Source organism: Haliaeetus leucocephalus, unplaced genomic scaffold, assembly GCF_000737465.1.
Source record: "Haliaeetus leucocephalus isolate CR32 unplaced genomic scaffold, Haliaeetus_leucocephalus-4.0 Scaffold0, whole genome shotgun sequence".
NCBI classification, from domain to species: Eukaryota; Metazoa; Chordata; class Aves; order Accipitriformes; family Accipitridae; genus Haliaeetus; species Haliaeetus leucocephalus.
This window is the reverse complement of record NW_010972436.1, coordinates 471,823-485,707: the sequence shown is the minus strand read 5'-3', so window position 1 is coordinate 485,707 and position 13,885 is coordinate 471,823. Positions and strand designations below refer to the sequence as shown.

At 46.8% G+C, this 13,885-nt stretch overlaps 1 protein-coding gene across 1 annotated transcript in view; it reads left to right on the top strand.

The window, feature by feature from the left end:
- Positions 1-365: 365 nt before the first annotated feature.
- Positions 366-13,885, top strand: part of MEI1 (meiosis inhibitor 1) — a 32,893-nt gene continuing 19,373 nt past the window's right edge. Inside the window, 12 exon segments of the mRNA XM_010582637.1 lie at positions 366-414; positions 2,304-2,377; positions 3,056-3,161; positions 3,724-3,927; positions 5,188-5,318; positions 5,832-5,946; positions 6,761-6,877; positions 7,406-7,505; positions 9,993-10,127; positions 10,656-10,770; positions 12,311-12,429; positions 13,496-13,637. Coding sequence (XP_010580939.1) covers positions 366-414; positions 2,304-2,377; positions 3,056-3,161; positions 3,724-3,927; positions 5,188-5,318; positions 5,832-5,946; positions 6,761-6,877; positions 7,406-7,505; positions 9,993-10,127; positions 10,656-10,770; positions 12,311-12,429; positions 13,496-13,637 — 1,407 coding nt within the window.

The window sequence follows — 13,885 nt, the reverse complement described above, 5'->3', positions numbered from 1 at the left end:
CTGTCATTCTGGAGCGTTGTTTCAGATGTATAACGTTGGATACAGGCAGCAAGATGTGGTGACGGTAGCAGTTACATATTTGCTTACATAGGTGGAGCCATTGACTTAAACTGTAAAGTACCTAAAAAATTTGCAGAAGAACTGAATGCCTTCATGTCCCTGCGTCCTGCTTATGGAGGCGCCTTTTGTGATACTCCCTGAGAGAGCATCCACCTTCCTCTGACAACGTCAGACTGGTGTCATGTGAAGTGGGGTAAACAAAACAGTTCTGAAAAAAATTTGCAGCTCTTTTTAGAAGGCATTACAGCGCTGATGAGCACAAGCAGGAGTGGGTTCCATGACTGATTGTTGTTTATCTTTTAGGGATGTTGCATACTGTGGAGGACAGCAGTACCCTGGACTTATTCATAGAAGGTGAGAGGCAGATGCCATGTCTCAATTACTGACAGTTTGTGAAGGGAGGCTCTGTCTTGTCCGATAACTATAGTGAGATGCTCAGCTTCTACACAGCTTGAATTGGAAAGAGCATCTATTTTCTGTCAACGCAACAGTGACGAGCATACTGTTCCAATATTTGGGAGCAGGGCAGTGCATGCAGATTTAAATATTTAGCATTTCTCTCACAGGTTCTGTGCATGCCATGAATTTAGTGTCAGATGGGTAACAGTGGTAAACAGTGCCTCATCTTGGGACCTGACCGAAGTCTCAAAGCAAATGGCAATCTTCCCGTAGGCTTCAGTGAGCTTTGGGATCCACTGCTTTCTCCTCAGAACAGAGAGTATTTGGGATTTACCTGCACAGGCTGCAGATTCTCTTTGTGAGCAGTCCTTCATTTGAAATCTGAAGGAAATGCCTGCAGGGCTGACAAAGCAGCAGGCCAGTTAACCTTGGGCATCTCTATTGAGTCTAGTGGTGTTAGCAATGGAACGATTTCCTCCTGTCCAGCCAAGAAAGATGAAGGGAGGTTTGACCAGCTCCTTCCAGAGGCGTTTCAGTTTTCAGGCACTTGCTTGAAATGGTCTTGAAAAGGTGAGAAGTCTTTCTGACATGTTACCAGTCTGTTGAGAGATGGATGCTCTTGAACAGAGGAATTTTAACTTAGTGTTACCTAACTCTTGAAAGTTTTTAGAGATTCTGAGAGTTCAGGGCAAGAAAGGGCCATTAAACCATCTATAAATCGCCTGCCTCAAGCCTCTGCTGAGATGCGCAGCTCTTCAGCTAAAGTAGGTCTCCTAGATAAACCTCCAGTATTGCCCTGGATATACCAAGAGATGGTGAACCTAGAAGTCTCTGGTATTTTTTTTTTAATGATGCTTTCCTAGAATACAAATCAAAAGAGTGTGTTTTTCAAATGAGTCGTGCCATGACAGGAAGATACATCCAAGACAGCCTTAGCAAATCCCGTGGAACAATCCTCTGCACAGTGTCTCGGTAAGGGGGCTATTGTCAAAACTTTATCTGCTGAACATTCAGGTGCCCAGGTTCTAAAAATACCAGAAGAGGAACTTTGCTTCCTGAAACTGGTCCACTGGTGTATGTGTGGAGGCAGAGGCAACCTGCCAGCATCAGGCAACTCCCTTGTGATTTTGTTAGGGAAACCCCAGGTGATGTGCAGCCAGTGCCTGGTAAACGTGGTTTCTTGTTGATTCCTCTTACTTGGACAGGGTGGACAGAGTTCTTAAAGTTTCAGTGAACCCAGAATAACAGCCCTTCCTCAGGGCCGAGAAGGTGAATGGTACCACAAAGGTGACTGGGGTTTTCCTTTCTGGCAAGGTGTGTGGGATAACTGCAGTGGGGAGGAATGGCTGATAGACTGCAGTGTTACCTCAGGGATAGCAGGAGCTGGAGGAGGAGCTCTCGGTCTGCGTCTGAGGACACTCAGCAGTTTCAGTTATGATATCTTCTCTGGAAAGATGTGTTTTTAAAGGCCAATTTTCATACTGTAGGAAATTCTATCCAATTACCAGAAATTTTTATACTTTTAAGCTAGGGCTTTGTTTCCTTCCCTTCCTGGTTCCTTACCTTTACTTGGTGTCCTGATGCTCAGGTTGTCGCTTGCAGTTCATTTCTATGCATGGTTTGTAGTGCAGCTGGAACAGGACTGCTGTAATGTTGCTGCAGAGAGCTCAGGCTGGGCTATCAGAAGTAATAGCACTGAGAATGCCAATGCTGCCCTGCTCTCTCGGCACCTCTGTGCTCATTTAATTTCTAAGCTCTTTGCTCACTGGTCTGCTGAAGCCCCGTGGATGATTGATTGTGAGTGCTCTTGGGTGTGAATTACTGATCCTGGTTCTTCTGCCTAGTTCTGGTGCGGCTTGTAGTGGAGCTGAAGTCAGAACAGTACTTACGCTGCATTTTGGATGAAAGCCAGAAAGAGGTCAGTGAAGATGAATTCCCTGCCCTTCCTTTCAGTCCTTCAGAGGTTGAAGAGCTGGGAACGAGGGGTCCTGCAAGACTGCAGCTGCTGCGCTGGGATGCAGCCTCTGCTGCAAGCGGGGTGTCCTAATGCCAGCTCCCCAGCTGTGATTTTGGCAGTGTTGGTGTCTACCCTGGAGTTTTCCTCTTGCTCCCATGGTGCCTTGCAGCCATATGGCTTCGTGGTGCTCTTGTGAAGCTGTGTGGCTTCCTCAGATTCTTCTTTTCCTGCCTTACTGTTTCTGTGATATGAGGAGCTTTCCCAGCCTGTGCCGTGGGCTCTTGCTCTCTTCATTCCTAAGTTTGTGACGATCCCATGGGGTACAAAAAATTGGGAAGTAATAAAAGTGGGGAGAAATTCAGCTGGTTCATCTGCTCATGTAAGAGCTGGAGGGGAGAGAGAGGAGAAGGAACAACAAGCAAGAGATTTCTTGGATTAATTAAAAGACATTTTGGAGACTTAGCAGTGCGTTCAGGGTTTTCCTGTGGTTTATCCTAAGTGGTGAAGAGGACCCAGCTTAGAAAAAGATCCTGTTCCGGAGGGTTATGCATCACTGAGAGCTTGCTGGTTTGGGTGCATTTCTGCCTCTGGACTGTGTCCTCACCAGTGAAACATTTGCTTTCTCTGTCTCCTCTACAGCTTTGCAAAGCAACTACCATGAGAGGCAGCCTGCCTACATTCACTCTCTTGGGCAAGCTGGCAGATGCCATCCCGGGCTTTGCTGATATACTGGTAGTAGAGCACAGTGAGTAATGTGTCGTGCCCCACTGAAGGGTAGTATTCGCAGCCCTAGTACACGTAGGCATGCATGTGCTCCCCTGTCCCCTGTGTGAATTCACGAAGGTCACACAAGAAGCCTGTGCAGAAGTCAGAGTGGCATTCAGGCCTCCGGGGTTGCAGGTTCAGTACCTTCGTGGCAGGCTTGTCATTGTGCTCTTAGCCAGCCTGGCAAAACCCACCTCTGTGAACTGGGATTTGTGGGTCTGCCTCACAGGCAACATACATTCAGTTTTGCTTTCCTTCGTCCAGCCCCTGCAGGTCTGGTGAGCAAGCTTAGCTGTTTATGGAAGTAGCTGGGATGATGGATCTTCATATGGGGAACAGTGAGCTTCTCTAGCCATTTATTACTGTACCTCTGCTCAGAGGGACAGATGGTGGTGAGCACATCACCTAATAGTGGCATTCACAAATCAGCATACACCGTTCGGTCTAGTGGGCTTTTGCAAGTTTTCAAGGGAAATAGGTCGGTGCGTTTAAAAAGTCAGTTCATTGGTGTGAATGTTTGCCATTTCTGTTCCTCACATGAGGTAATTTAGTGGATCATCTGCTGATGGGATTGGCATACCCAAATGAAGGTATAAAGGCTGCTGTCTGCTACTTGTATGGCAAGCTGTACTCCTCTCCTGTTGGCACAGAACGGCTCTCGGCACACTTCGAAGAAAGGCTGTGTGGTCTCTTCTTGAATACCTTGGGGCATGCGCAGACAAAGGAGCTGCAGGTTAATTGTTTGGGTAAGGCGTTGCTGAGAGAAACTGCAAGGTGCAAGGGAAGGCTTAGAATGAGGAAGAAATCCTTGGCTGGTTTAGACGCTCTCGTGTGGGTTGTTCCCCAAAGGAGCTTTTCGCTGCTCCTGTGAAGTAGTCAATCCTTTCCATTGCTCCATAGCAGTCAAATGGCCCAGACCTGTTGCTGATCTCCCCCAGCCCTCCATTGTCCCTTGAGCCCCACATTTGCTTAGCACTGACAAATCTTCGGAGTCTCCTCAGAACTTGCACTGTGGCCTGTCCTGTCTCAATTTGATGTTTCATCCTAGGAACAGACCATCCCTCAAGGTGTCCGAATGCAAACACTATGCACGGACAGGCAGGTTTTGTAGAGCAGTGGGATGGAGTCTAACAAATATGGTCTTCAGATGTGGGGCATCCTGTTATTTAGGTTGGAAAGCTAATGTGGAAGCGGCGCTTTCTTGCATTTATGTTTCCAACCACACATATCAGCTGTTGCTGAGGAGCACAGCTTCAGCCTTTCTGACATTGCTTGTTTGTAAACCACCTGGGGAATTCCTTTTTCTTGTAGGAGGTAAGCAGGAACTGGATTGCTCCTCAGATCATCTACTTGGCTAGTAGAAATGGGTGATGATTCCTTTGAAAGTAGAATTCTTTAGCTCAGATGATGCCCCTTGTGAATTTGTACTGACATGTACTGATGATTTGCATCAATACCTGTAGCAGTACTCTATACTTTTATACTGAAGGCTTTTGTGTGTGTGTGGATATCCTTTAGCTAAACACAGCTGTTTCAGTAAGAGCCCGTGAAAGTAGAAGGGGAAGATAAATGCCAGTTCTCGAGGAAGCGTTCCAGGGAAAATGTCTAGTTATTGTTGGGTCACTGACTGTAGCTTGGAGGAAAATGTGAGTCAAGAGCTCTCCTGAGAAACAGCTTAAGGGGTGGGTACTGGCGCACAGAAGATGAAAGGAGTTGAGAGCTCCTGAGAGCATGTACCAGTGCACATGCACAGCTCTTGAGAAAGAACAGGGAGCAGATCAGACCCCGCAAAAAACATCAGCAACAAGGGGTTGCAAGACATGGGGCTCATGGCAGTATCTGGGCATACAGTAAGAAGAAGCTCCCTAAACTGGAGGTGAGGGCTTTGTTAGGAGTGCAGGAAAGGGAAGGAAGCTGGCAACAAGTCTTAGGCTGTAAATACTCCTGTGTTAACGTAATCCTTGCTATCCCCAGTATGGTGCTCACTCTTGCTCCCCCTTTTGCAGGTTTGCTAAAGGAGCTGCTGAAATCTGACCATTTTGTATCCATTCTTATGAATAATTCAAAAGCAGAGGAGGAAACTGAGAACCCTGACTTTTTAGAAGGGGAAAATCCACTGCCACTTGTTCTCAAAAAGGTGACTGCTGAAGTAGTAGTGAGCCATCGGTAAACATAAAGAATTTGCTGCCCTGTATTGAACCTTTTATCTGAGGCACTTGGGGTATGCTGTTGCCAACAGCAGCAGTAGATGCTGCAGTGGGAAAAGGGGACACCCCTGCAGATCGCCTCATTGTTCATTCCTGCGTCCTGGGGGTCGAGGGCGGGGGGGGAAGTTTTACTCCTGGCCTCAGTTGATTTTACTCACTCACACTTGAGGTCTGATACAGTGCTTGTAGTGCCAGCATGACTAAGCACAGGGGCAGAGCTATTCATACTCATAGTTTGCTCTGTTATGGTTCTCATTTTGCGGGTTTTTTTGAGTGTGTTTGGTCCAGTGTTTTATCTTGCCTTAGCAAGTTTAATCTGTGGAATACATGCTAAAAGTGAGATCTTAATTTATGTTTTAATTTTAAAATGTAGACGAAACTGTTCCCTACTCATATCTGCATGGTTGACTTCCTCTCTCATTTTGACTTTTGTTTCCCAACAGCTTTTGTTGACTAGAGATGAGATGTTACAGGCAGCAAGTTCTCACTGTGTGGCTGCAGTGCTGGTTCACTCTCCCAACAGATATGCTCCTGCTTTTATCCATGCAGATGTCCCAGGTGAAGAAATGCAGTAGCATCTTAATGTTCATCTCCCAGTATCAAACCACTCCCCGGCTGTTTGTTTTAGGAATCAGTCTGGCTCCATGAAATCCACTGATGGCACAATGTGTGCACTGACCATTTTATACCAGTAACAATGGCTAGTGTGATTTTAGGAATAGAAGGAGGAAGTAAGTTTTCGAAAGAAAGTGTAGAAGCAGCTCTCAGCAGGCAGAATGGAGTTTCCACAGCAAGAATTTGGACAAGTCCTTGAGGTCAAGGCCTTTTGTGCGGGACCTTAGATACAAGCCTAAACAGACTGGGGTTCCATCTTATCCCACTAACTCTTGTGAGTTTGCGCAGAATTTGGTCTAGGATTTAGCTTTAGAATGCGGCTGTAGGAGATGGTTTGTTATTTCTCTGTAATCCCAGAAGACAGAAATGCTTTCATTTTACAAATTCTTTGGGAGATGTAAAAGTTCTGAGGAAAAAAAAAAAGATCACTGCCTCTGTGGTAAAGCTTGCTTTGTGGCTTTTCATTTGTGCCAAAGGCTAGAGCCACAATTCAGCTCCTGCCTGCTGAGTTTGTGCTGGGAAGATGCCTGCCTGCGGGACTCTGCTCTCCTGTCACCTTGTTTTGAAGACTAGCGTACCCCCAAGCATCCGCTCCATTCTCCATTCTCCATTCCAGCCGTTCTCCCTGTGGCTGTTGCTATGCTTCCTCGTTTCCTCCTCCTCCCTCTGCTCTGTTCTAGGAGCAGCTGTGCCATGCTGTGAGCAGAACTGCCTCAAACCGGGGTGACCTTATTTGTGTGTGTATGTGTGTTTGCAGAATTCCTGTTTGAGTGTCTCTCGTGCAACAGTGAAATTCTCATTTGGTCAGTGTATTGCTGCCTGCTCCTCCTAACTGAAGAGCGCCTTTTCTTCTCCAAGTGTCACACAGTCTATGGTGAGTCATCAACCTTTCTGACAGAGCGACTGCAGTAATACGGTGGGCATTTGCTGTGCCTCTAGCTGAATTTTCAGTGCTTTACACACAACCACAATTTCCAGTCAGGATGGATGAAGGACTGAAAATGAGTAACCATCAGACACGTTTGTGATGTCCAACATAGCTTGAATTACAATGTCGCTGTTCTAATGAGTTCCTGGTGAGTATGCATTCGTTATAATAACTAGTTATCATGACTGACACTACCTAAGTTACTATTAGGTGTTTCTGTGGACATGCCAAGAGTGGATCTAGGAAGAAAGGCTAATTTCCTTCTGTTCTTCTGGACTTACCTCCAGCAGTGGAGGCTGGAGCCTGTTTTCAGGGAGCTGGGTGAATGCTCAGCAGTTTGGGGCAGTTGTTTCTGTCAGTGGCTCAGAAGAATAATTGTTTAAATCTTCCTTCCTTTTAAAAATTAATTTTGCTTCCATCCTGGAATTTGGGGTGTTAAAAGCCCTCTCTGTGACTTCTCTTGAACATGTGCAGGCATTGAATCTCTGGTGAGGAGTCTCCAAGATGTCCTGCAGCTGAACAATGTGGAGTTGCACAAACAAGGGCTCCTGCTCTTCACTGAAATACTGAAACGGTAAGGGAGTACCCCCATCAGGCTTGCACAGGCAGAGTTTGGTGCCCCAAAATGGAGGCTGCGGTGCTTTTGTGTTCTAAGGTTTTTGCCCGAGACCAAATATCTACACCCCCAGAGCCTTTGTGTTTGAAAGATGTTGCTGAACAAATGCATCTCCCTTATTCTTGTGAAGAAGGGCCAGATGGTTGTTTCCAAACCTCCCAGCTTGTCCTCTTTGTGCATGCATCCGCCAGTATATCTGCCTCTTCCTGCTTCCTTGCCAGTCTGGGAGGTGAAATCTCCTTTCAGCTGTAGATCGAGCAGGAGGGAAGGCTAGGAAGGTTCAGGTGTATGTGAGCAGGCCAGCTCCTGCTAAGTGCGCTTCTGTGACAAAACAGCATGCAAATTCCATGGCTTCTAGTCTTGTATTGTCACCTAAGCTAAATTCAAACAGCAGAAACAAATTCTAGGCTGAAATACTGATGTCTTCTATCACTTTTTTCCTCTTGTTTTCTGCTAAGGAATAACATACCCTGGCTTGTTTTTCTTTTGTGCTTCCTGTTCTTGCCTCTATGATCTCATTCCCATCCTGTCATGCTAGCGACAGGGTCTTGGTTTTGCCACTTAGTTCCCCCGAGAAAGCCCTTGAGCTGATTTTTGGAAATGTCGTAGTCAATTCTGTAGCAAGTAGCAGGGTAAAATGGAGAAGGAAAAGCAGCAGCGCTAGAACAGTGTGATGATGCCAGTGTGGTATCTGTCAAAAAGAGAAACCAGGATGCTGGAAACACTGATTATGCTTGTAAAACAAAGAGAACGCTCTGTGCAATTACTCTCATTTACTAGCACACCCATTCTGCTTCTCTGAGCTTTGCCTTAGAAATGATGTTTAATTTAAAACTATCTCATAGTGGGGAAAAGGGTCTCATCCTGGAACCTCTCCTCTTGGTTCTCCCTTGCAGCTGGATTCTCTTGTGTAAGCGAGCCCCACACTCTGGTGTTGTCCAAACAGGACCTACTGGTCCCCTTGGCAGCCTGTCAGGAATGGTGGGTAGCTGTCCCTGGAGTGCCCCTTGTCTCTCCCAGCACAGACAGAGTGGCAGGCACAGTTTGGGACCCAAAGGCAAGAGAGAGGCTGCAGGAAGCTGCAAGAGTGCTGTCCTTCACACTTTTCTCCCAGGCCCTGAAGACTTCATAGTGCACCATATTGCAAGTGGGTTTGTGCCTCTTGAATGAGTCAGCAATACTCCTCCATCCCTTCCTCCCTGCATGAGTCAGTGAAGACTTTTTTTTTTTTCCTGATGTGGTTTACTGCAGAAGGTCAGCGATTAGAGAAAGGGAATATGGAGCATTAATAGAATTACAGTATAAGTAGAAACAATTTGGAAGTTCAGCACATCACTTAAGGCTTGGGGAGGCTGCTGCTGGTGCCCGAGTTCCACAAAGCCTTTTCCTCACCTTGCCCACCTCACAGCTTTTTCTCACAGCCGAATGTGAGGTGATTGCCAAGGTGGGTTTCATTCCACTGAGTGGCTAAAAAGAGTGGTTCTGCCTCTGCTTGCTTTTTGCCCTGTAGCTGGGCTACTAGTGTAATTTTTGCGGAAGTTCATTTTCCTCTCCTCTTTGTGCATGGAAGCATGTGCTCCTGACTTGCTTTAGTTGGGCACGTCCGTGAAAACTGAGTAACAGGGCATACTTTTGGCTTCCAAGTCTGGCTTCTGTCATGCTGTGCTGCTTTTTTTGCTTCACTTCGGAGAGGCCCTCTGGCAGGCTGTTAGTGCCTCTTGTCTGCATGTAGCATACCTGACTTGCCAGGAGCCAAATGAGCACAGTCTGCCATTTACACAGCTCTGTCCGATAATGGGATTAATGGCTTGTCATCCCTCCGTGCTGTTGTGCTGAGTGCTCAAAGGTGCTGGGTCACAAGGTGATCAGATGACCAAAATGCTCACTGTCGAGAATTGTCAAAACAGTTGGATTGTGTTTATTTTCCTGATTACTTTTCAAGTTCACAGAAGACCCTGTCCTTCTGACAGCATCTGGCCTTAGAAGTGCTATAGGACTGTGAGAGAAGCTATTCTCATGGCATCATCCTTGTTCTAGGATGGTGGTGTTTGCTTGTTCACTCAGAAATATGAATTACCAGATGAACCTGCAAATGCCAGAGCAGATAGCCTCAGCATACAGTCCTAGGCAGAGGAATCACCATATTTTGCAAAGCCTGTTTTTCTTGTGCTTTTCGTGTCAGTGTTCACTGGTGCAGTCACAGGGTTATCCAGGCTGTGAGTTTTTTCATCATAGTAGGGCTCCAGACCTGCTGAAGTTCACTCTTTGTAGCAAACCCTCCACCTGCTCAAGTCTGAGACTACCTCCTTGAGAGCAGCTGGCTCTGAATGCTGAAAAGCATGGCTGGAACCACACGGCTCAGCTGCCTGTTTGGTGAAATGAGAAGAAGGCACTACAGTTACTTAACTGACAATATGCCCCTTGATTACTGTTTCCTCTTCACAGGCAACCAGTGGAAATCAAATTATTCACAAACCGAGGTGTATGTATAGAAGCCATTGATGTTTTGATGGAGACAGTGAACTGCCCAGTGCTGGAGGTGGTAGTGGAGGCTGCGAGAGCGGTGGCAGCTTTCCTGAGGTAGGCAGCAAAGTATTTGCAGGCTTTTCTTCAGATAGATCTGTTGATATCATGTTGGTCTCTGTGCCTCCCCTGTGGCTGTGTGGGTGAGTGTGCTCTGCAGTGGGACTTCTGGCTGAGACAGGCGTGGGTACAGCAGAGCTAGCTTCCCACCCGCCTCACAAGGCTGATGTGGTAGGCAGTAAGTTGCTGCAGCGAGGACCTAGCATCCCAGGCAGGCTTGGACTGCAGCTGCTGTGGCTTTGTCACTCTGTGCCCCATCCAGATAGGTAAGAGCAAGCATAAGACTGTACAGTCATATGCTTCCTGACTGTAGTGGGAGCGGGCAGTGAATGCAGTGAGGCTGTGTTTGGGCGCGCATGTGGATGAAGGCACTGTTCAGATATTGTGACCTTAGTATGGTGTGCTGGAGAGAAGTGGCAATGGCATATTGCTGTCAGAAGACCAGTTTTTCTGCTGGTGTTGCCTTCCCAGGTGGAATGTCCCCAGCAGGGAATGTGCATGCTGTCTTTCTCTCTGCTTGTCCAGGAAGGACCATCTGAGCTCCCCTCCAGTCCCATACGAAGAGCTGCAGAAGCTGCTGGAGGCAGTGCTGAAGCGATGTGCTGACCTTTCCCCACCACAGAGTAGCAAGAGGCATGCAGTAAGTCAAAAGTTGTTGTTGCTTGTTGGTAGGACCAAGCAGGACAGGAATGATCCTCCTAGCACACTGTGTGGCTGTTGTATATATGTTTTGTCCCGTTGCCCTGTGGCTGTTGGGTTCTCTGGTGTTTCTTTTGATCCTTGTGCCTTGAGATGGTACCAGTCTTTGTCTTTGAAGTAGCTGAAGATGGATTCTGGTGAATGTTGTCTTTCTAAATCAATGAAGATTTGCGGGGCACCACCTGAGCACGCTGCTCTCTTAACATGTCCAGTACTCCAAAGTCATTTGAACTTCCCCTTCTTCAGGCCCCCACCTTGTAGGCTGCGTCCGTCAATGTATGTTTTTTGCCAATGAACGTCTGTTGCTGTGCCTTCAGACCAAGAGGGACAACATATATGCACTATGATCCCTCAGCAAGGGAGCTGTTAGCCACTCTTTGAACTGCAAATCCTTTCCTGTTCCTGGAATACGTAGTTAGTGTGATGCGCTGCTGGGACCTACACACTTCTGAGGAGAGCCCCCATTACAGATGGGTAGTGAAAAGACAGGGGCTGAGCCTTCTTGCTCTAGGCTTAGAGCCATGTAGGTTTAGATTGCATGTCTGTAGTGGCAAGAGCATCTTGCTGGAGCACCAGCACTCCAAGTGCCTGATGAACTATCTTTAGGCCCAAGTTCTGTGCTATCAGATGTCTGTCTTCTCTGCCTGGAGAAGGCAGAACTTCTTTCTGCCCCGTAGGCAGATGTTGGTCCGTCGTTTACACACACACGGAGCTTGGTGTCCCATTCAGAATAAGGAGCTTCACAGGAACGAAATTAGGCAGATCGTAAGGACATCCAGGCTGTCTTTAAAGGGAGAAAAGAGGAAATGATTGTACCTGTACTAAGGTATCTCAGCCTCAACTGGAGAAGGAGGAGGAGTTCTTAACTGCCAGGCACCAATGTGTCGCTGTGCCCTCCTCTGGTAGTTTTCGGAGAACACCACCACAACAGGTTAAGGCTTAAAGGCAGATGCCAAGTGGTTCCAAGTTTGGGCAAATGATTAACTCTGATGCTGCAGTTGGCTTCTGGCTGAACTTGATAGGATGCTGTGTGGGAGCAAGAGCTAGTACATGGGAGTTGCTTACAAATCTGAGCCAAGGTGGAGAACTTCTAAGATTTCACTGCTGACCAAGGAGAGGAACTGTTCAGTGTTGTCTGAAGAATAATTGGAAGAAACAAAATGTAGAAAAATACCAAGTTTTCCCAGAAGGTTTTGAAGCTCCATTAGCTGAGCTGTTTAAAACTCAGATTAGACCAAACCTTGGCAATACAGACTGTAAAGACAGGGCAGTGCAGAACTAGTAGCTCTGTAACTCTGTCCTCCCTGTGAAGAGCACAAAGGCTCTGCCCTCCCTGGGGAAAGCACAATAGTAAAAAAACAGTTATGTGAAGGAAGTGAGTGAAATGCAATCTGTTGTTCCTCCAGCTGCTGGTATCAGAGAAGAAAGCTATTTTTTCTGACAGTGAACATAAGCTTTTAAAGATTTCTCTCCTTTAACAGGGTGATCTCCTATTCTCAGTGTCTCAAAGTCACCCAGCAAACAGACATCTTAGCAGAGTTCCTCAGAGGCAGGGCCAGTTGTTGCTAAACACTCTGGAAAGTTTCAGAAATGCTTGCAGGTGAGGACAAGTGTGGGGGTGGTGGGGGGTGGTGGTGTGTGTGTCCATGTCCTTCCATCCTTCTGTCCATGTAACTGAATTCTTCTACCCAACCCCACCACTGAAATACCACAGGGGAGTTCAATGCATAGCACTTGTCAGTGAAACAACAGAAGGAGGGATATGTAGTGATAGTGAAAATTTTGTGACACCTGTATATGTCTCCCAAGAAATTTGCCTGGGACCTATCAGTTTATTTCATGTCTTTGGCCTTTGAGGAACTGCTTGAAAATTGGCCAAAACTACTGACCATGCAAGAACGGTTGGAAGTTATGTGTGAAACCATATTCCTGTGCCCTGTGGTATGTGGTCTCACTGCTGGAGGGGATTAACCATTTAACAAATGTATATCTGCTCCAGATGCTGGCCTTGGATTTGCTCATGTCTGTGACCTGTTACTGCAAGTGGGTTTATAGGCACCAACTTTTCCTGTTTTGCTGGATGAGAGCTACCTGTTGCCCTTAGCTGCACAGCAGATGGTGGTAGATGAGTTTGTGTATGAGTCTGCATCTGTCGTTAGGGAAGTCTGGCCAACTTAGTTATTTTGCCTTGCATCACTTGCATTTGGCTTGGCTGAGATAATTCAGTCAGAAGCAGGTGTCCCTGTCTGCACTGACCCAGTGTTTTGGGGTGGTGTTAGAGGGCAATCAGATTCTGTCATGGTTTTTAGATCAGCTGAATGGTCCCTGGCTGATTTTCACAAGGTTTGCTCTGTGGTGCTCCAGGCACTCTGGCCTGGCTGATAATCTTTAATCTTGCCACGCTAGGGCTTCTCACAGCAGATATTTTCTTCACAGAAGCTAAGTCTTCCTTTCCCAACTTGTACTGTTGTGGAACATTGCTGACTTTTAATAGCTTCACTCAAAAGGTAACTCTGTGCGATCACCAGATTCCTGTATTTCCAACACGTCAAGTGTTTGTGCGGTCCTTAATGGTGAAAGTTGTGATGGAAATGTAGTATCTCTTGACTTCCTTTACAGAGTGAGGAGGATTCCTCTTTCCTCTGGTATCCGCTGTGTGTTTGTAGGTTAGCAGTGGAATTCCAGAGTGACCCCATGGCCCAGGAGAATGCTTTCACTGCCCCCAACTCCAAGAGCAAGGACACACTGAGCAACTTCTCTGAGTTCCTGTTAAGGATTTGTGACAGTCTCTGCATCCCCATGGTCATGGTATGGTTTCTTTTGAACTTGATCTATTCCTTGGGTACCTAGAAAGGTGCTTGAAAGCACCAAGAGTGGGTTGCACAAGTGATTTTGGGGGAAGAGAGCATGCCACCTCTCCAGAGCCAAATGTGGCATTGTACAGTTCATGCAAAATGGGAGGTTACCATCTCAGAGGGTGGAGAAATTCATAAAGCTTCCATGTAGGTGGCAGTGTCTTTCTTCAGACTGTGCAATCCCCATAGCCTACCTGCCAT